The sequence below is a fragment of the Grampus griseus genome (genome assembly GCF_964374135.1).
Source record: "Grampus griseus genome assembly, chromosome: 2".
NCBI classification, from domain to species: Eukaryota; Metazoa; Chordata; class Mammalia; order Artiodactyla; family Delphinidae; genus Grampus; species Grampus griseus.
The window spans coordinates 23282095-23305052 of record NC_139018.1 but is presented as its reverse complement, the minus strand read 5'-3'; the positions used below and the strand labels follow the sequence as shown (position 1 = coordinate 23305052).

The 22958-nt window shown below is 39.8% G+C and overlaps 1 protein-coding gene across 20 annotated transcripts in view; it reads left to right on the top strand.

Annotated features, from left to right (window-relative positions):
- The window catches only part of NRXN3 (neurexin 3), a gene marked incomplete at both ends in the record, with an annotated part of 1628308 nt that overhangs the window by 1466308 nt on the left and 139042 nt on the right, over nt 1–22958 (top strand). For all 20 annotated transcript variants that reach the window (XM_082647291.1, XM_082647290.1, XM_082647293.1 and 17 more), the window contains one exon: nt 8413–8720. In XM_082647291.1, coding sequence (XP_082503417.1) covers nt 8413–8720 — 308 coding nt within the window. The remainder of the gene's footprint in view (nt 1–8412; nt 8721–22958) is intronic.

Below are 22958 nucleotides of genomic sequence, written 5' to 3'. Positions count from 1 at the left end.
TAACCTCTTTATATCTCAGATTTCCCATCTGAGGAGAGGAGAAATAATACTGCCTATTCCCCAAGGGTGTTCTGAGGTTTAATTAATTAGTCTTTGTGCAACACTGACTGGAGACGTGCAAAGATTTAATTTAAGCAGTATGTGAACTTGTTGTCCAAATGAGGTAACAATTAATGACTTTCAAGAGGATGGGCACCCAAAGCAAAACACAAAGTAACCTGCTACAAGCCCTGTACTGGGGTTATAACCAGATTTCGTATTATTGATGATAGAACAATTAATTATCAGACTGGAATAGAGAGATAATAATGGTCGCTCCTTATAAAAAACACGATTGATCATAATGAGGGACAATAAGGAGATCTGGCATTGATTTTGAGAAATCTTGGGCAGATAGTACGACTTTCTCCGGTCAGTCCCTTATATCCTTCATAGGGAGAGGGTAGTGATGATTGTTTCTCACTTATTCACTTAATCCTACTTACCTGAGAGAGATAAATTGATCAGAGGAAGAGATGGCAGGAGACTTGAATATCCCCCTATTCCTTTAGTGCTTGCCAGCTTTACTATTAACCACCTAATCTCAGGTACAGAAGGCTAGGAAAGGGTTTTAAAACATAAGAAAAGCAAACCTAGCCAGAAATAAAACATGAAACAGACAAATAAACAAAGGTCCAGATACTTCCTAGGGCATGATGGAAATCTGAAACACAGGCAGCCTCCTTCCCTATTTCACCCCACCGGTGTCTTGTTCTCAAGAAGTGATTAGTCAGATCTCTCCTTGAAAGAAGGAATAGCCAGAAGTGGAGCAGTGGCTTAATCGTATAGCCCAGGACACATGTCTTGCCTTTCTCCATGCTTGGGTCAGTCTTGAACAAAGACCACTTGTTGGAGTGAACTATGGCAACTGGAATAAAGGAGATCCATCATTTCTTTTCTTTTTTTTTTTTTTTTTTTTACCCTGGCATCTGCGGCCGCAGGCTTGCCCCACATTCCGTACCCCTCCCTCCGCCATGGCCTTAGTGAGCCAGAGCCCCCAAAACAGCTGCTCCTTTTTTTTTTTTAATTTTTAAATTTTATTTTACTTACTTTTTTTATACAGCAGGTTCTTGTTAGTTATGTATTTTATCCACATCAGTGTATACATGTCAATCCCAGTCTCCCAATTCATCCCACCACCACCCGACCCCCTGCCGTTTTCCCCCTTGGTGTCCATAAGTTTGTTCTCTACATCTGTGTCTCAGTTTCTGCCCAGCAAACCGGTTCATCTGTGCCATTTTTCTAGTTTCCACATATATGCGTTAATATACAATAGTTTTCTCTTTCTGACTTACTTCAGTCTGTATGACAGTCTCTAGATCCATCCACGTCTCAACAAATGACCCAATTTTGTTCCTTTTTACGGCTGAGTAATATCCATTGTATATATGTACCACACCTTCTTTATCCATTCATCTGTCGATGGGCATTTACGTTGCTTCCATGACCTGGCTATTGTAAATAGTGCAGCAATGAACATTGGGGTGCATGTGACTTTTTAAATTTTTTTTTGCTGTACGCGGGCCTCTCACTGTTGTGGCCTCTCCTGTTGCGGAGCAACAGGCTCCGGATGCGCAGGCTCAACGGCCATGGCTCATGGGCCCAGCCGCTTCACAGCATGTGGGATCCTCCAGGACCGGGGCATGAACCTGCGTCCCCTGCATCGGCAGGCGGACTGTCAACCACTGCGCCACCAGGGAAGCCCCCATGTGACTTTTTGAATTATGGTTTTCTCTGGGTATATGCCCAGTATTGGGATTGCTGGATCATATGGTAATTCTATTTTTACCTTTTTAAGGAACCTCCATACTGTTCTCCATAATGGCTCTATCAATTTACATTCCCACCAACAGTGCAAGAGGGTTCCCTTTTCTCCACACCCTCTCCAGCGTTTGTTGTTTGTAGATTTTCTGATGATGCCCATTCTAACTGTTGTGAGGTGATACCTCATTGTAGTTTTGATTTGCATTTCTCTAATAATTAGTGGTGTTGAGAAGCTTTTCATGCGCTTCTTGGCCATCTGTATGTCTTCTTTGGAGAAATGTCTATTTAGGTCTTCTGCCCATTTTTGGATTGGGTTGCTTGTTTTTTTTAATATTGAGCTGCATGAGCTGTTTATATATATTGGAGATTAATCCTTTGTCCGTTGATTTGTTTGCAAATGTTTTCTCCCACTCAGACGGTTGTCTTTTGGTCTTGTTTATGGTTTCCTTTGCTGTGCAAAAGCTTTGAAGTTTCATTAGGTCCCATTTGTTTATTTTTGTTTTTATTTCCATTACTCTAGGAGGTGGATCAAAAAAGATCTTGCTGTGATTTATGTCAAAGAGTGTTCTCCCTACGTTTTCCTCTAAGAGTTTTATAGTGTCCGGTCTTATATTTGGGTCTGTAATCCATTTTGAGTTTATTTTTGTGTATGGTGTTAGGGAGTATTCTAATTTCATTCTTTTTCATGTAGCTGTCCAGTTTTCCCAGCACCACTTATTGAAGAGACTGTCTTTTCTCCATTGTATATCCTTGCCTCCTTTGTCATAGATTAGTTGACCATAGGTGCGTGGGTTTATCTCTGGGCTTTCTATCCTGTTCCATTGATCTATGTTTCTGTTTTTGTGCCAGTACCATATTGTCTTGATTACTGTAGCTTTATAGTATAGTCTGAAGTCAGGGAGCCTGATTCCTCCAGCTCCGTATTTTTCCCTGAACACTGCTTTGGCTATTCGGGGTCTTTTGTGTCTCCATACAAATTTTAAGCTTTTTTGTTCTAGTTCTGTAAAAAATGCCACTGGTAATTTGATAGGGATTGCATTGAATCTGTAGATTGCTTTGGGTAGTGTAGTCATTTTCACAATATTGATTCTTCCAATCCAAGAACATGGTTTGTCTCTCCATCTGTTGGTATCATCTTTAATTTCTTTCATCAGTGTCTTATAGTTTTCTGCGTACAGGTCTTTTGTCTCCCTAGGTAGGTTTATTCCTAGGTATTTTATTCTTTTTGTTGCAAAAGTAAATGTGAGTGTTTCCTTAATTTCTCTTTCAGATTTTTCATCATTAGTGTATAGGAATGCAAGAGATTTCTTTGCATTAATTTTGTATCCTGCAAGTTTACCAAATTCATTGATTAGCTCTAGTAGTTTTCTGGTGGCATCTTTAGGATTCTCTATGTATAGTATCATGTCATCTGCAAACAGTGACAGTTTTACTTCTTCTTTTCCAATTTGTATTCCTTTTATTTCTTTTTCTTCCCTGATTGCAGTGGCTAGGACTTCCAAAACTACGTTGACTAATAGTGGTGAGAGTGGACATCCTTGTCTTGTTCCTGATCTTAGAGGAAATGCTTTCAGTTTTTCACCATTGAGAATGATGTTTGCTGTGGGTTTGTCATATATGGCCTTTATTATGTTGAGGTAGGTTGCCTCTATGCCCACTTTCTGGAGAGTTTTTATCACAAATGGATGTTGAATTTTGTCAAAAGCTTTTTCTGCATCTATTGAGATGATCATGTGGTTTTTATTCTTCAATTTGTTAATATGGTGTATCACGTTGATTGATTTGCATATATTGAAGAATCCTTATATCGCTGGGATAAATCCCACTTGATCATGGTGTATGATCCTTTTAATGTGTTGTTGGATTCTGTTTTTTAGTATTTTGTTGAGGATTTTGCATCTATGTTCATCAATGATATTGGTCTGTAATTTTCTTTTTTTGTGTAGTATCTTTGTCTGGTTTTGGTATCAGGGTGATGGTGGCCTCATAGAATGAGTTTGAGAGTGTTCCTTCCTCTGCAGTTTTTTGGAAGAGTTTGAGAAGGATGGGTATTAACTCCTCTCTAAATGTTTGATAGAATTCGCCTGTGAAGCCATCTGGTCCTGGACTTCTGTTTGTTGGAAGATTTTTAATCATAGTTTCAGTTTCATTATTTGTGATTGGTCTGTTCATATTTTCTATTTCTTCCTGGTTCAGTCTTGGAAGGTTATACCTTTCTAGGAATTTGTGCATTTCTTCCAGGTTGTCCATTTTATTGGCATAGAGTTGCTTGTAGTAGTCTCTTAGGATGCTTTGTATTTCTGTGGTGTCTTTTGTAACTGCTCCTTTTTCATTTCTAATTTTATTGATTTGAGACCTCTCCCTCTTTTTCTTGATGAGTCTGGCTAATGGTTTATCAATTTTGCTTATCTTCTCAAAGGACCAGCTTTTAGTTCTATTGATCTTTGCTATTGTTTTCTTTGTTTCTATTTCATTTATTTCTGCTCTGATCTTTATGATTTCTTTCTTTCTGCTAACTTTGGGTTTTGTTTGTTCTTCTTTCCCTAGTTCCTTTAGGTGTAAGGTTAGATTGTTATTTGAGATTTGTCTTGTTTCTTGAGGTAGGTTTGTATAGCTATAAACTTCCCTCTTAGAATGGCTTTGGCTGCATCCCATAGGTTTTGGATGGTCGTGTTTTCATTGTCCTTTTTCTCTAGGTACTTTTTGATTTCCTCTTTGATTTCTTCAGTGATCTCTTGGTTATTTAGTAATGTATTGTTTAGCCTCCATGTGTTTGTGTTTTTTATGTTTTGTTCCCTGTAATTCATTTCTAATCTCATAGCATTGTGATCAGAAAAGATGCTTGATATGATTTGTTTTCTTAAATTTACTGAGGCTTGATTTGTGACCCAAGATGTGATCTATCCTGGAGAATGTTCCATGCACACTTGAGATTAAAGTATAATCTGCTGTTTTTGGATGGAATGTCCTATAAATATGAATTAAATCTATCTGGTCTATTGTGTCATTTAAAGCTTCTGTTTCCTTATTTATTTTCATTTTGGATGATCTGTTCATTGGTGTAAGTGAGGTCGAATCTGAATGAGATTCTTGCTGGGTAGAGTAACCTTGGTTGCAGTTTCTTCCCTTATATCACTTTAAATATATCGTGCCTCTCCCTTCCGGCTTGTAGATTTTCTGCTGAGGAATCAGCTGTTTACCTTATGGGAGTTCACTTGTATGTTATTTTTCATTCTTCCCTTGCTGCTTTCAATAATTCTTCTTTGTCTTTAATTTTTACCAATTCGATTACTATGTGTCTCAGTGTGTTTCTCCTTGGGTTTATCCTGTATGGGACTCTGTGCTTCCTGGACTTGCGTGGCTATTTCCTTTCCCATGTTAGGGAAGTTTTCGACTATAATCTCTTCAAATATTTTCTCAGGTCCTTTCTCTCTCTCTTCTCCTTCTGGGACCCCTATAATGTGAATATTGTTGCATTTAATGTTATCCCAGAGGCCTCTTAGGCTGTCTTCATTTCTTTTCATTCTTTTTTCTTTATTCTGTTCTGCAGCAGTGAATTCCACCATTGTGTCTTCCAGGTCACTTATCTGTTCTTCTGTCTCAGTTATTCTGCTATTGATTCCTTCTATTGTAGTTTTCATTTCAGTTATTGTGTTGTTCATCTGTTTGTTTGTTCTTTAATTCTTCTAGGTCTTTGTTAAACATTTCTGGCATCTTCTCGATCTTTGCCTCCATTCTTTTTCTGAGGTCCTGGATCATCTTCACTATCATTATTCTGAAATTTTTTTCTGGAAGGTTGCCTATCTCCACTTCATTTAGTTGTTTTTCTGGGGTTTTATCTTGTTCCTTCATATGGTACATAGCCCTCCACCTTTTCATCTTGTCTATCTTTCTGTGACTGTGGGTTTTGTTCCACAGGCTGCAGGATTGTAGTTCTTCTTGCTTCTGCTGTCTGACCTCTGGTGGATGAGGCTATCTAAGAGGCTTGTGCAAATTTCCTGATGGGAGAGATTGGTCAGATCCATCATTTCTAACCAGTATAATTCAACTTTGCATTTCAATTCTCTCTGATCTTCTTTTTATTTGTAAGCAAGGGCAGAATAACATCAATAGGAAAATAAGATGAGGACCATTACAGATGTGAAGTACTGTTGTGAATATTAGAAATATAAAATTTTCTACCTGTAATCAGTTATAAGCATTAACTGATTATCAGTTTTTGGCTATATATAAAAAAGGAGATGAATAAGCATTAATATTATGGTTGGCCAACAGTTATGTGAATGGAAGGGATAGCTTAGCACTGAGGTGTAAGATACTGAATTTTAGCCCTAGAGATCTCTTACTAGGCAAATTCTTATTATGTTAACCAGTGCAAATGCCTATGCAAGGCCAGGAGCATTTTTTTTTTTTTTTTTTTTTTTTTTTTTTTGCGGTACGCGGGCCTGTCACTGCCGTGGCCCCTCCCGTTGCACAGCCCAGGCTCCGGATGCGCAGGCCTAGCGGCCATGGCCCACGGGCGCAGCTGCTCCGCGGCATGTGGGATCCTCCCGGACCAGGGCATGAACCCGCATCCCCTGCATCGGCAGGCAGACCCTCAACCACTGCGCCACCAGGGAAGCCCGGCATTTCTTTTTATAGTAAGCTTAGGGCTCCCAGAATAAAGCTGTTGTCAAAAAATAAACAGTAAAGAGGTATGAGCTCCAGGCCATTAGCCAGTATTATTGGGCATTGAACTTTTTGCTGCATCTTATGTGAGAAATGAGAGGCCAAAGGATAGGCAATGATGCATGTGCACAGGGCACTGAAGGAATTGGTGGGAAAATAATGGAAATCTATTAGACCTATTTGATTGGACCCTTAGGATCTGGGCAATTCTGTTATCATTAAAGCCAGCAGATTCCATTTCCATGCTCCAGATATTTTTATAGAGATTATTTTCACTATAACAAAATTATCTGTCCAAATCATCATAGTGAAGTGTAGTGTTTGAAGCTTCCAAAGGGGTATTAGTTATAAATCATTCTTGACTAATATGCCCTTAAGCATTGCCCAGTGAGTGGAGCTGGGTCTTGTACAAAGAATTCCCTCTGAGCAGATGCATTTTCCCTTCTCTGTCCCTTCTGTTTCGTCCGTTTTTCTACATTGAGTAGGGACTCCACATTATACACCAGAAATTCAAGGATAGCTACTCACTGTGTAGGCTTAAAGGCCATGTAATAGTGGTAGAGGTTAAGCGCCCAAATATCACAGCATGCCTCTATTCATATTTGAGATTATATGAAAACCTCAGTCTTTAAAAAAATATACTCCCTTTTATTAAAAAGGCAAGTATATCAGAACAGTGTTTCCAGTCATTAATAGCTAAAAATATTCAGGCAATTAGATTAAGAATGAATGAAGTATTGTTTGATCACTGACTAAAATGGAGAAAAATTCAGAAAGGATATATTTAATTCCATTAAAAAATTTTTCCACCTTTCTCCATATGGAAAAACAGAAGAAAATAATCTGGAGAAATAATAGAATAGAAGGCTCTAACCTTTAAAAGGTATTTAGATTTTTCTGGGAAACATCTCAAACTTAAGAGAGGCTTTTTAAAGTAGGAATAGTTGGGGGGAAGATAAGTTGAGTTACACTATTCTAACCTCTGTTCTACCATCATTTCATTCTGATAGTTTTCTGTCCACAGAAGCATAAATGGTTCCCCAAATGGGAACTTCAAATGAGGTGAGCTACTCTTTGCTTCAATTCATTAGCATACCTCTATATCACTTTAAGGTGTTTTATGTGTAGCTTTTTTCGTTAACACCTATCCCTCCTCTTAAAATTCATTGATTCTGAATGACATTTTTTTTCTTCCCCCTTTTCTCACTGACATGATCAATGCCTACTTATTTTCATATCTCAGAGGGAGATTTAGTTGTGTGACTGTAATCTCTCCCCTCCTCCAAATTAATAAAGATGGGAAATAATCTGTCATAATGTTTATTAAATAGCAAGTATGGGTAGAATATTATGCATTAGGAAGATTTCTAGGAAATGAGGTGTTTGGTGACCAAAATGTTTATTTTTATAAGTATACAATAAATCCAAGTCTCTTAGCTAGAATCTAAGTTAATTTCAGTTAATTTAATTTAATTATCAGACCTAGTTTTTTAATTCAGTGTTCTGTGTTACCTCACTGAGTCTTTATTTGCCATATATAATTCTTTTTAGTTTTCATTGTGTTACTTTTTAGGTTAAAAAATCAGTACAGTAAGTATTTATGATTTATTATTTTCATCACCTGTTTTTTTTTTCTGTCATCCACAACTGCATAACCAGGAAGACTATAATACTGCTCATCATTGAACAAGATTTCTCCTGCCTCACAATAAAGAGATAGAGAATCTTTTATTCAGGTTATCTAGGATATTCAGCTAGACAGTGGAAGAGATAAACAGTGAAATGTTATTTGCCAATGTCTATATTGAATTTTTGTTACCCAATTTTCTTCCTTTCAATTGCTCAAGGAAGCTTGTTTTGATGTCTGGTCCATTCAGACCAGGTAAGGCAAACAGAGAAAATGTACAGGAATAATGATGTTTCCTCCACCCAACCCACTAGGCCGGCAGTTAACCATCTTCAACACCCAGGCGCAAATAGCTATCGGTGGAAAGGACAAAGGACGCCTCTTCCAAGGCCAGCTTTCTGGGCTCTATTATGATGGTTTAAAAGTACTGAACATGGCGGCTGAGAACAACCCCAATATTAAAATCAATGGAAGTGTCCGACTGGTGGGAGAAGTCCCATCAATCTTGGGAACGACACAGACAACCTCCATGCCACCGGAAATGTCTACCACTGTCATGGAAACCACCACTACAATGGCTACTACCACAACCCGCAAGAATCGCTCTACAGCCAGCATTCAGGTAAGCCTTTCTCCAACAATTAATTGACTCCGCATCTTGGTCTTTGAGATATTGCTCTCATGGTCAGTGTTACTACGTAGCTAAAGTGTCTGAATGACTATGTTTGTAGGAAGGATGCCTGTAGGAAGGATGGTAAAGCTCTTATTCAAAATGAGCAAATTTTCACTATGAAATACTCCCACCTCTCATTTTATTACCTTTCTTTGCACTAGCCAAAAGGGAAAAGGGGGAAAGGAAAATTTTTTATCATAGGAAAGACTGTATCCTAGTTCAGTTCTATTCGCATCCTCCTGATGGCTTTGCTAGGACGTGAATTGTTCATTTTTGAGGCCAGTGGGTAGCATTAAATCAAGGGCAGATGAAGCTAGAGGTTCAATTAATCCTTATAAAATGCAGTATTTGTATTTGATAAGTGTTGATTATTCACTTATTATTTTTGGCCCACTTCGTTTCCTTTATATTATATTGACCAAGGTCCTAATTACATTAAAAAATTCGAAGGTCTGAGTTTAGCTATGTAGGAAGTCCTTAATTTTGTGGTTAACGTTTTTGTTTTGTCACTTAAAAGTAATTATACCCAAGCTAAAGCTAATGCTTTGCTGACTTCCTTGGCATCTCATAAATCTAGTTAGTAGAGGGGAGAAGGTTAATCAGATTTTTAGCCTTAAATGCTCTGGCAAAAAATAAGACATTCCGATTGCTTGTGGGAAAATGACCCCTAGTCTAGTTAGTATCTGCAGAAGATTCAGTAGATCAGTACTTGTCCTTTCTGTTTCTTAGTTTTAAGACATTAGCCAGGGGTTCAGTTGAGTCTTTGACATCACCCTTCCATTGACTTCAGAGGACATTATAAACCTAAAGTCAATAATCAATTAAACCCCCAATGTGTTCCCATTCTTCTGAATTAAGTTTATGAGAGTTAGGCAGTGGTAAAAGTGTTGTCTACCTTTTCGCTTTTCTTTGAGTAGAAATATCCAGACCATTCCTTATGTGACTCCACAGGAACAATTGGAAGCTGATGCACTGATGATGTTATCAGGCCAATTTAATGTGTTTTAGAAAAGCTACTAAGAAGCTGGTTACTTAGCAGTCTTATAGTTGCACGTGTTGTTACATGTATACCTTCGCACATGCTCCAGAAAAATAGCTTTTTCGCTACTGATATTAAAGCAATAACTCCTGACACTTCACTATACTCACTGAAAAGAAGATAAAAGACAATATATATTTCTTTTATGACTCTCTATAGCTCAAGAGCATATCTGTTTATTGTGGGTGAAAGGATAGTTCTATCTGCACAGGTCTTGGCAGACTTGTTCTGTCTCTGTCAGAATACATTCCACTAACCCTGTGGGAAGCAGAGAAGCATATGGCTTTTTCTTCATAGGAATGGATGGTCCTGTAGTCCTTTTCAAGGCCAAATTTTTACTGACCTCAGAAGGATTTAATGTTACATGAGGATTCAGGGACTAAGCCATGGTAATTATCAGTCTGGGGCTTTCCTTCCTGCAGCACATACATAAATAGGAGCAGATTGGTGAGTATTTGTACAAACTAAGGGAGCCAGAGTAGGATACAAGGTACAAAAGTCTTATAAGTGAGTATGATTCTAAACATCATTTAACCTGTTGTCATTTTAGAGGTCAGCAGCTGTAGACAGCTGGAGGATGCCCTCTCTAACAGCCTCCTTTCTGGTGTGTTTCTTTTTCTTTAGTCCAGTAATAATTGGATTACATCTACATGTCTTTCCTTTTGCTTCTACAGAAAAGGCTATAAAAGTGAGTTATAAATCTGTTGATGCTCTTTGTTTTTAAAGGTGTATAAATACATAAAGTAGTCTTGGAGGAAAGCCAACAGACTAGCAAAATTGGATCAGATGGGCATGACAGATAAAAAGGCCCCATATTCTTTGTAAAGATTAGCTAAAGGAAATAACTATGCCAAGGGTTTTGAACTGTTTGTTCTGCCAACTAGCCATAAGAACTTTGCCCTGGGCAAAACGAAATAGCCTGCCTGTCTCCAAGTCTATCCCTGTCTTAAATACATTCTGTAGATCATGTGAAGCTTGTTTTAGGACCGGGGACCCAACTACCCTTGGATTCTACCCAAGGTTTAAGGCAGTTTCCAGACTCTGAAGACTCTGGGTGAAGAAGGGCAGTCTCAGGAGTTCTTATGTGCCCTGTGTGAGCCCCTAATTTTCTTGAATGAAATGGACTCATAAAGATTTGATCTCTGGGAAATCTTCAGAAAAAAGAAAAAGAAGGGAGGAAGGCTGGATTTCATGTTCACTAGATCCATCATTCACGTTTTCACCTATGTGTGAAATCTTACAGCCATTCCCAAATGATACTCTGTTCTGTCTTCCTTTGCTTTGATAATATTGCTAGAGTAGAGTTGTCCTAAAAGTAGACTCTTCCGGAAGAAACAAAATAAGCATGTGCATTCACAAGTATAAATATCTGTTTATTAAAAATCCACTGGTTATTTCTTTAAGCATAAGGTAAGAAAACATCATTTGAGCAGTTCATTTCTGATAGACCTTGGTTAATGTTGATTTTAAATCAAAGGAAAACTGCAAAGTGCTTTTAGTGATGCTCTTAACTGTGTGTGAATGTGAACAAAGTGTTTGCCAACTGATATGGCCCTCTAAGGCTCTAGCCTCCTGGAAGTAATAGGCGCTTTGATCTTTCTGATACTCTAGTTTGTTACAAAATACTTGTAAATTACATGGACTATGTTAAATTACTCACAGCTGCAGTGCCAAGCAGGAGGGGAGTTTGGGGGAGAATGGATACATGCATATGTATGGCTGAGTCCCTTTGCTGTGCACCTGAAACTATCATAACATTGTTACTCAGCTATACTCCAGTATAAAATAGTTTTTTTAAAAAAAAGAAGGATGTCTCTAGATGCCTCCCTGAATAAAAAAGGAAGTTAAGGTTGAGAAAGCAGGTGGGTGCATTGAGAAAGCAGGTGGACAAGTGATAATTCTCAAATAAAGGTCTGGCACTTAGTAGGTGCTCAGTAAATATTTATTGAATAAATCAGAAAACAAGATAGGCTTTATTATGTACCTTATCATCATTTAACAATCAGAAGTGTCATGGCTTGTGGAAGGATTTCTCTCTAAGATGATCAGTGTGCTTTGGACAATTTTAATTTTTTTTTCCAGTGGTAAAACTATAGCAGAATGATTAAATGCATGTACTTGAAGTCAGACTGCCTGGGTTTAAAACCTAGTTTCTCTTCGTATTAACTAAGTGACCCTGGGCGAGTCGTGTATGTTGTAGTTACCTATTGCTATGGAGCAACCTGCCATAACTTAGTAGCTTCAAACAACAACTATGTCATTAGATCTCAAAGTTTTATGGGTCAGAAATTTGGGCAGGGCTCAGCAAGGCATTTCTTCTGCCTCACATGGAATTGACTGAGGTCATTCAGTGGCTAATCTGGTCTGGAGGGTCTGGCTTCACACATGCATCTGGTGCCTTGGTGGGTGAACTGGAAATACTGGACTCAGCTGGGTCCACGTCTCTCTCCGTGTCTCTAGGACTCCTTTCATAGAGGCTCAGGACCCCTGGAGAGAGTTTTCCAAGTCTCACTTTCAGGGAGTGATCTATAAACCTCATTTCTCAATAGGAGGAGTAGCAAGAATTTGCAACCAACCTAAATCTACCACATTGTAAAATTGGAGGGAGGGAAAGGTACCACTAGTCCTTATAAGATTGCTGTGAGGATAACTGAGTTAATAAAAGTAAAATGCTTACAAGAGGTATATCACGAAGAATATAATTAAATATATTTTAACCTTGTTATTATTATATTTTGTCCTCAACATTTGGTATGCAAGCCAATACCCTCTCAAGCAAGGATCTAACTCAGAAAATGGGGCTGCTTCTACTGATGGTAGTGTCCAGAGTGGGGCTAGGAGGTTTTGGAGGATAGGGATTTGAAGGAGGCTCAGAGTAGAATTTGGGGGCTGAAATTAGTCCTGGCAAATAAAACGTCTGTAAGATCTCCGGAATGGACATCTCACTACCCATCTTTAATTTTCTTTTCCATTTTTAAATCAACCGGGAGTGCTATGGGCCTTGGAGAGTATGTTCTGTTATGAAATGGGTCTATCCACATGTATTTTTGGTGTTACAGAAAGAGGAATCCAGGTTCCTCGCCGTCATGGAGCTTACAGCGTAAAGTGGACCAGAGGGCTTGACATTAGCTATCAGTATGAAATAGTGACTTACAAGTGATGGTGTGTTGGGGGGTGAGGAGTGGTGTATGGGATGGCATGGCTGGATCTTATGAATGAGGTGAGAATGGAACTGGGACTTGGATACATGGCGCTAGGAACAAACCCCAGGTTGGCTGAATGTGCAAAGCTAAAGTGACAAAGTCAGAGATGATTCCTAGAGAGATCGCCAAGTCCAGCTAGAACAGAGAGTGCATAGAGGGGGTTTGTGAGATACAAGAGATTCAGATTCTGAGAGTCTTGGCCTAAAATGCCCCCAAACAGGAGAAGTCCAAGAGGGGAGAACTGGATCAGGTTGCCTGTGGGTGTTACTACCAGGGATGCCCCAGAGATTGTACAGGCACATCCATTGCATTACGTCTGACCCCAGTGCTGGTAGGGTTACTGTCATGATGCCGGTAGGTCAGCTTCTAAGGTGGAAAAGTTCAACTCAGGCTACACTCAAATTCCTTAGTCCTCACTCAGGATGGAAGGCAAAAGTGAGGAATAAGAGTCTTTTAGGGGTAACTCTCAGCCACCATGACCAAAGTGTTCTTGTGAGAGAGGAAAGGGCCAAGAGGAAAATAGTTCCAAGAATAATGTGTATTCTCTTACCTTAGTGCTACAGACCAAGTTATCAGTAAAGAAAGAACTCAGTGTGTTCTGTGTTCAGCAAATCACCATTTGGAATCATTTATAAGCTCTTAGCAGAATACTGATCATGACCCGCTTTTTCTGAACTGGGCATTGGTAAAGTCACCTTGACATTGGCCAGGGCTGCTCGGCACCAGAATATTACCAGAAAATCACAATGTTCAGCCTGGATTGGAACTACCTTAATAAACAGTAGAAGTGAAGGACTTGAGAGCTTTGTGAGATTTTATTCTTATCTCAAACTCACAAATTTGGTGGCAAATGTGAACCATTTTCAAAAATTATGGAAGGAAGCCACAATTATTCAGGTTTTGTAACAATACCTATATGGAAAGTCCTCGTGGTCTGCTTTCAGTTTTAGGCTGGAGACAGTCAGAAGCACACTTCAGCCTTGACATTGATTATCAGAAAACAAAACAGAGCAAAACTTGTGATTAAAAAGTTGATCCTTCACACCGTCTGTCCTGGATGCAGTCCCAGTATGCTGAAGGAAAGAGAGAGAAATTTAGAATCAGAATTTCTGGGTTGGACGCCAGGTTCTTCCAGCCACTTAGCTGTGTCTCTCTGGGAATATTGATTAGACCCTCTAAACCTCAGTTCTATTATCTGTAAAATGGGCACAACAGTATCTTTACCATAGGCTTGTTGTGAGTAATAAATACAACCAGATGTGGAAAGAACTTAGGCCACGCCCTATCCCACAAGTCTGCACTAAATGCTAGACATTTGGAAAACCACTTCAACCCAAGAGACTCTCCCAGGACTCACAGATCCTCACAGAGCTTAGCCTCCCTGTATGGCTGGATAAGCACAAGAACAATTTTGTCTACACCCACACAAACCTGTGATCACCCAGGATTTCCTTTGAGGATCCTAGATTGAATCACAGCCCTGAACTCATCAATTAGAAGGGATGTATGGAGTGGGAATTAGCTTAGCTGAGTGGTTATCACATGCAAAGTGTTCTGTTAGGTGAAACATGTGAAACTGCCATTTTTGTAGATCAGAATGGTCAGATATCAGCAATTCCATATGGTTCGACACATACATGACACACACATTTACAGCATGTTGTTGTCCTGGCGTTTTGAGATTCTGGCTAGAACACTGAATTTTCTCAAGGTTCTTTGAATAATCAAACTGTCTTGGATTGGGATACAAGATTAATCTACTTTATTCCAAATACCATGCTATAACAGGAGGTAAGTTATGTTATACTTATCCCCCAAATTATCCCTTCTGGGCCCCTCCACCTTTTTCCTGCTTCCACCAGCTTGATAGAAGTGAGACTAGGAGTCCACACGCTTTTCCATCCCTCCCTTTTACCACCAGACGACAGAGCCTCTAGGGGAAGTTTATTTTAGGATCAGGGCTCAACTAATATTGATTAAAGGCCTTATGTAATGTGTGGCTCCAGGGCTCGTTCCTTTCCTGCCAAGCTTCATAACTGGGGGAGGCACTGAAGATTTGTCAGTCTAATTAGACTTTAGCTGCCAGCCAAGAAGTATCTTCTGTTTCCTCCTTACCCTCGCACAGGTACTTACTTTTCCCCTCCCAGAGAATAACTGGGGGGAAGGAAATTGGACTCTAATTTACTCATTACCTGGTAGAACTCTCCAGTGACATTTTCTCTCCAGAATGCCATAGTTCTAATGGGAAAAAAAGGAACTTGATGGGTTTACCTACCTCTTAAAGACTTATGTGTTGGCAGGACACATAGATCAGCACTTCCCAAAGCTGGAAAAAGTCCCTTAAAGGATCTCTGAGAAGGGCCTCATCACATACAGGCAGAAGTCTGTGAGATGCTAGAAGTTGGAGAGATGCCCTTCTAATTAGGTTGTAATATTTATAGGTTTTATAGAATTTCCCACCAGAATTGCTAATAAAACACTGGATCTTTTTTTTCCCCCCATCTTTATTGGAGTATAATTGCTTCACAATGGTGTGTTAGTTTCTGCTTTATAACAAAGTGAATCAGCTATACATATACATACATCCTGATATCTCCTCCCTCTTGTGTCTCCCCCACACCCTCCCTATCCCACCCCTCTAGGTGGTCACAAAGCACGGAGCTGATCTCCCTGTGCTATGCAGCTGCTTCCCACTAGCTATCTATTTTGCGTTTGGTAGTGTATATGTGTCCATGTCACTCTCTCACTTCGTCCCAGCTTACCCTTCCCCCTCCCCGTGTCCTCAAGTCCATTCTCTATGTCTGTGTCTTTATCCGTGTCCTGCCCCTAGGTTCATCAGAACCATATTTTTTTTTTTTTTTTTTTGCGGTACGCGGGCCTCTCACTGTTGCGGCCCCTCCCGTTGCGTAGCACAGGCTCCGGATGCGCAGGCTCAGCGGCCATGGCTCACGGGCCCAGGCGCTCCGCGGCATGTGGGATCTTCCCGGACCGGGGCACGAACCCGTGTCCCCTGCATCGGCAGGCGGACTCTCAGCCACTGCACCACCAGGGAAGCCCCCATTTTTTTTTAGATTCCATATATATGAAAGCACTGGATCTTATTTTGAGCCATCTGAACAGCTGAGAGGGAAGTGCAGTCAGCTCTTGGCTACTCACCGTGGAGGTCCCCAAAGGTTTCTAAAGCTCCAGGTGGTTGTCCAATCACCTAACAGTCTACCTGGCCAAGTAGAAAGCCTGAACCCTTTCCGTGTGGCGTATGGGTCTCCCACTTGCTCTCTCTCTGACCGTGTTTCCTATCACCTTGCTCCAGGTACACAGGTCTTGATCTTCCTTGAACTTGGAGCCAGGATAAGGGAAGGGCGAGTGAGGGTTGTACAGTTGCAGAGTCGGATCTTGTGTCTATTTAAAATGTTGATTTTTTTGCTTATCGCGGATTTTGTTTTGCATTGATGTTGACTTTAAAATATCGCAATAAGCTATTTATCTTGGTGACTGAGTTGGGGCCATTCCTTTAAACGTTACACAGTAGATGAGCGCCCCCTCATTAGTCCCAGCCCTGCTCGAGCACACCAAGCACATCTGTGGCTTTTCACTTGCCGTTTCCTCTGCCTGATGCAGCTCTTTCCGGCTATTGCACGACTCACTCCCTCACTCTATCCAGAGTTTTGCCCATATGGCACCTTCGAGAGTGGCCGTCCTTGACCATCCCCCGTAAAGTAGCACTCTCCGTCACCTTCAGCTTCGTTGTCTCTCAGAGCAGTTATCTCTCCCTGATGTTATGTCCCATATTTATTTGTTTGTTGTTTCTATTTAGTGAAATGTGAGTCCTAGGATAGCAAGATGTTTGTTTCAGGCACTGTCAGGGCACAGAGTAAACCCTCAGTCAGTATTGCCTGAAACAAATGAATGGCCAACAGTCCGCCAGCACCTTCTCAGGAAGTACACTTGCCTTGTAACACAGACTGACCCTCACTTCCAAGCACTGTCCCTCCCCTGCTCCCCTCCCCCACCCCGTGGAGGCCCACTTTCTGGTGAGTTATCTGCAGTGGTTGGTTGTGTTTTTTTTTTTTTGGCTGTGTTTCATGGCTTGCAGGATTGAACCCATGCCCTCGGCAGTGAAAGTGCAGAGTCCTAACCACTGGACCACCAAGGAATTCCCTCCACAGTGGTTTTGCTGCTCTGGACTCCTTGCCTTAAGAATAAGGAGTCCAGAGATATCTCCTTATATCTGGTGTGCAAGGCTGTTCTTCTTGACTTCTGGTCTTAAATTCTCTTTCCATAGAACTTATTTGTCATCCTAATAACAAAAGCATCTTCTAGCACTTAGAGTTTTCAAAGCACTTTTGGAAATAGTGTAATATCCACTTTCCCTCTCCAATTTCTTCACCATGTTCCTTTCCCAAATTATTTAATTCTTAATTAAATAATTAATTAATTCTTAATTCTCCTGAAACCTACCTTTAAATATAGGCAAATAAAAATTATGTTAATGGACGACTGCTTCTATCCTATTCTATTGGTATGGATAGAAAATTAACTTGGGGCTCATTTACCTGGTTGTGCATGTGTAAGTGGGTTGGTGGGAGTCTTCTATCTGCTTTAAGTTCCTTTTTTTGTTTTTCTCTAATGGCTGAGTATGTTACATGAACCCATTCATTCCTGGTCGTGACCGTATGACTTATCTGGCTCCATAGTTCATGACCTTTTGAAAAGAAGATTTTGGAAGACACTATGAGAAGCTACTAGATTGAGAGAAGGAGTAATGTCTATGTAGTTCCTCACTCAACATTCAGGGCCTGGCATAGTGCCGGCCACAAAGTGGGGCTCGATCATTGTTTGTTGAAGAAAAGAAAACTGCATTAAGTGAATGAATGCTTATCCGCAGAGGGAAGAAGCCGAGGAGGGAGAAATGTTATTCAAGACAGCCGTGTGGAAGCAGCGTGTCATGAAGGAAAGAGAGCACAGAAATGAGGGTCAGAAGACTTCATTTGTAGATAAAATGGTTAAAACCATGACTCGAGGTGGACCTTCATTTGTCAGCTGTGGGATTTTGGTTAAGTTGCTTCTTGGAGCTTAGTTTCACCACCAAAATATGGAGATTATGACATCAACTCCATGAATAGGTTACAATAATGTAAGTCAAGGGCTTAAATTGGTGCAACTCGATAAAAGATTGTTGTTGTTGTTATTTTAAATGGGATTCCAATCCAGGTCTCTTTAGCATCTAAATTTTGGTTTTTATTCTTTAATTAACCATTTGGCCTATGACATGGCAATCAGCTTCCTTGGGTCTCCACTCTTTCCTCATCTAACAAATATAAGGGTAGATTCACACTGTCTCCAATTTCTTCATTTTTCTCACAGTAGCTAACATGGTGCCTTGCACATACAGTGACAGCTGAATGGATGGATAAATGAATTAGAGGGTGGAAGGGGAAGAAAAGTTGAAGAGAGGAAAGGACAGAGCAAGCGAAAATACTCTGTAATCGTGTTGCTGTAAGAATTATCTGTCCATTTCATGGATTGGATGGCTAAGGTTGAGAGAAGTGAATAAAATATATTTCATCTAATTAAAATTATAATACAAGTAATGATTTATTTGTGTATCCCCCCTCTTTGCTGAAAGCTTTCAGAAGGAGTTCCGCAGTGACCACCCCTATGTGGAAGATGAAGTAGTTAATAAATGTCTCTTGAGTTGTCAAAAGAATCAATGATTCCAGTTGAAGCTAAGGTCCAAGAAATTTCTTTTTTTCTGAAAATGCATCTCTTTCTTTCTATTTATATATGACAGGGAAATGACTTAAGCAGCAATCATTGCTAGCCAGGCTTCAAGATGGATATTTCCATTCTGCCTCTGACAAGGCAGTAGGAGGGAGGGGATGTGCTTTCATAACTTTCTGGTGCATGTTTGAATGATTGTAAAAATTAGAAACACACTGAGGCTGTTATGACAGCCCTGCCTCTTGAAACCTAATTAATGCCTTGGGTTGTCTAGAGAGCTAGTTCTGTTAGCTAAATGGAGAATGTAAAGTTCTCCTTGGTTTTTTCATCATCCAGGGATGAGATGTCTGGGGGAGATAAATGCACAGCGTATCTGTGGCGGCTAGCGTCACCGAGGGGATTCCTTGATGGAAATCTGTACATAATGTACATGTACATAACGTGGCTTCTTCTATCTCTCATTTGATCTGATTGTGTGTGTGTGTGTGTGTGAGAGAGAGAGAGAGAGAGACAGAGACAGAGAGAGACAGAGAGACAGAGACAGAGAGAGGATGCTCACACGTGTTGGCATGTGTTAGCTACAACAGTGCTTCCGAAGCTGTTAGTGTATGCACATCACCTGGGCGATCTGATTAAAGCACAGATTCTGAGTCAGTTCTGGGTGGGGCTAAGATCACACATTTCTAACTAATTCCCGGATGATGTCAGGCTGCAGTATGTGGATCTCGCTTTCTGGAGCAAGGATCTGGTAGATATTTATAGTTCCTTGCTGAGTAGTGTAGCACCTGTTTACCTATCTCTTCTAAACCGTCTCCCCAAACTTAATTCAAGGCTCTTCAAAACAGGAAATCTTGTTAACCCAAAGCATTATGTAAGTGAAAGAACTGATTAACAAAGAAAAATTTATCCCATCAGACATTCCTGCTCCAGGTTCCACTGGCCCCTCCTCCTGTCCCTTCCTCTGCCACATACCCCCGAGGCAGATGGGGAAAAATAAGTAGGTAGAATTTAACTTGTCACAGTATTTATCCCCCTTTCTGAGTGGTGACCTCCAATGAAAGCAGAAGGACTAGAATGATTTTAATCCACGGTAACAATGGAAAACCAGTCCTGACCATCTTGAGCGGTAGAAATATATAAAATGACAGATTTTCCTCCTCTGCCTCTTCACGTCCTCCTCCCAGATACTGAGAGAGACGCATATTCATGCACCCACAACTCACACTATAATGCACAATGAAATTCCACCCAGCCTTTATCTCGTAGCTGTTGTGCTGATGATTAATGCCCCACTGGCTGGGAAGCTATTCCACTGAAGAAAGACAAGGAGAGGGGAAGACACATGAAATATATCTCTGAGGCCATTTCTCATTATTATTATGATTATCATTATTAGTTCCTTACTGCCGTATCTATCCTGTTAAAGAATGCTTGATCTATTGGCAAGGGGGAGGGGATGACATTTGAAAGTGGATTTCACGAGGGAGAACTGAGCAAGGACAAAGATAGAAATAGACACTTTTTACTAAAGAGAACTGACCTGAATCGGGTTTTGTGGTTGTTGTCATTTATTTTTGGTTTTGTTTGTTTGTTCTATTATTTTTGTTGTTTTCCTTTTCCTTTGATAGATGCCTCCATCTGTGTCTTCTGGTTCCCCCACCCCAGGCATTTATTTTTGCATGTGTTCTTTTGTCTTTATCGAGTCTCTGTCTGCAAGAATCAATATGATATAACGTATGCAAATGTTATTCCTGACCACTTATGCAAAAGACTGGACAGAATAATTTCATTGCTTTGCAACTCCCATATTATAATCGCTTCCATATCCTGGTTGATTTCAAGTTTCTGAAAAGGCTCTTTTTGAAAAATAATTCTATGTATGTATTGTATAAGCCACAGTATCTGATTCTGTCCTGTTTCTCTTTCAAAGAAAGGGTGATTGCTAAGTTCATTTCTGGCTCTGTCATTTAGGAGGACTACACAGCAGTGGTCCTTGGTGGGAAAATGGTACCATAATAAAAGCACTATTACAACACGTGTGTCTGCTGATAAAATGGCAGATTCATTAACCGAGACAGAGTACTATAATCTGATTTAGAAAATGCTGTCTTTCCAAAGTTGAGTTTATGAGGATATGGAATTTATAGCTGTGGTACCCACACGTAACTTCAGTTTTAGTCAGATCTGTATTCAATTAACAAATATTTTAGTGAATTGAGTGCCTAGTGTGGACCACACACCATTGTAGGCATTTGAGCTATAGAAATATACAAAACAGACCAAAAAAAAAAACCTCTTTCCTATGGGGCATATATTCTACGACACAAATATTGGGCACCTCACGAGTGCCAGGCTTTGGGGAAACAAAGAATGAAATACATATACCTCTGCCTAAAAGGAACACACAGTCTGGGAGGGCTCTTAAATATTTTCTCAGTCTGAGCAGACTCATTTTTACGTCAGTTTTCTACAGAAGCTGTAGCACGCTGATCTGCTATTATACTTGCAGAGGCAGCAATCATCTCTGTTTATACAGGTCAACTCAATTGAAGAATAACAAAGAATAAGGTCTTAATTTCTACTCCCAAAAAACAAGTTTCAAATGTAAACAATGTCTTTTTTGACTAACAAAGATGGTGACAATAAGCCATGTTAAAATAAAGTTATTGCATCTGAAACGTATTTTAGTCTCAAGGACTCAGTTTACAATAATTATTGCAAATATTTTGTTTATTAGTTTGAGATTATAGTTTCATGGAATGTTTATACTCAAGAATCTCAGGGATTGTCTAATTATTGAGCCCCATACAACTAGTGGAGCTGTAGAGATGGGCCAACCTAGTTCCATCAGTCAAAGTCGTCTGTCCAGGGGCAAATTGCTTGCCCACCTTTTGTAATTTAAACAATAAGCATTGGGAATTCCCTGGCAGTCCAGTGGTTAGGACTCAGTGCTTTCACTGCCAGGGCCCAGGTTCCATCTCCGGTCAGGGAACTAAGATCCCACAAGTCATACAGTGAGCCCAAAAAGTAAATAAATAAAATAAAATAAACAATAAGCATATATTAATTTGATGTTTTAATTTAATTTTTCTCTAAATAATGCATCTACATAGCTTAAAACTTCATATAGGACACAAACTCCCCTTACTCCAGAGCAGAGGCATCATTACTTCAGCTGCTAGGAGTGCTAGCTGCTGTATTTTTAATAGGTATGTATACATTTTTAATAGGTATATATTATACCCAAACTTACTATCAATGCAAAATTTCAGTGAGAATTATTGTACTGCTGACTCTTTCTGTATACTGAGACAAAGCTTTCCTTAGGGACCTCTATTTTTTCTTCTTTTCCCTAATACTTATTCTCTAGCCATCTCAGAGAGCATATGAATTAAATAATACACATAAGCGCTTTGAATATTTTGCATCCAAAAATGAGCATAGCTCAGTCTCTTGCTTCACACCAGGTGCTTATATTTCCGAGAGGGGCAAGGATTAGAACAGTCAAGTTGGAATTTTTATGCTATGAAACGTCAGACAATGTATTTGCATGCCATTGAGTTCCATCATACAGTGTATGGTGATGAAGTCTGTTCACTGAGCTCTCAGCTTCTTTCAGCTTTATCACTGTAATATATTTATTGCCTTTCCTTTACATGCGCTAGTTGATGTAGCTGCTGTAGAAAAAGAATTACTCCACGTATTCCCTGCAACTCAAGAGGAATAATACATTCTAAGAGCACAAATGGGGCTCCACTAAAAAAAAAAAAAATCAGTGGATTCATGTTGGCTATATATGGATATAGATACTGGAAATAGGATTTAATTAAGTAATTACACTGAGTATGAACCAAAGGTTGCAGCTATTGGAGGAGAGATGATTGGAGGCCAAGGTGAGAAAATCATGAATAGGAGGTTTCAGGGGAAATTTTAAGTGGGATGATGAGGATGATCCCAAGGCTGTTTCTGTGGGGACTCATTTCTATCAACATTGCTAACCAGAAAACAAAGATTACTAGAGGCTCTGAAGTAGGTCAAAATATTTGAAGAAGAAAGGAGATAAATAGCAAAATCCACTTCCAAAGCCACACTGAGAGCACCATACAACCAGACAAAGAGCATCTATAAAATGTCCTTTTGACTCTAATAGCTGCCGCGAAATGCATGGCTTTTCAATTTGGGGGATTTGGGGTGAATGTCTAGGCAACTTATTTTTGTTATGTT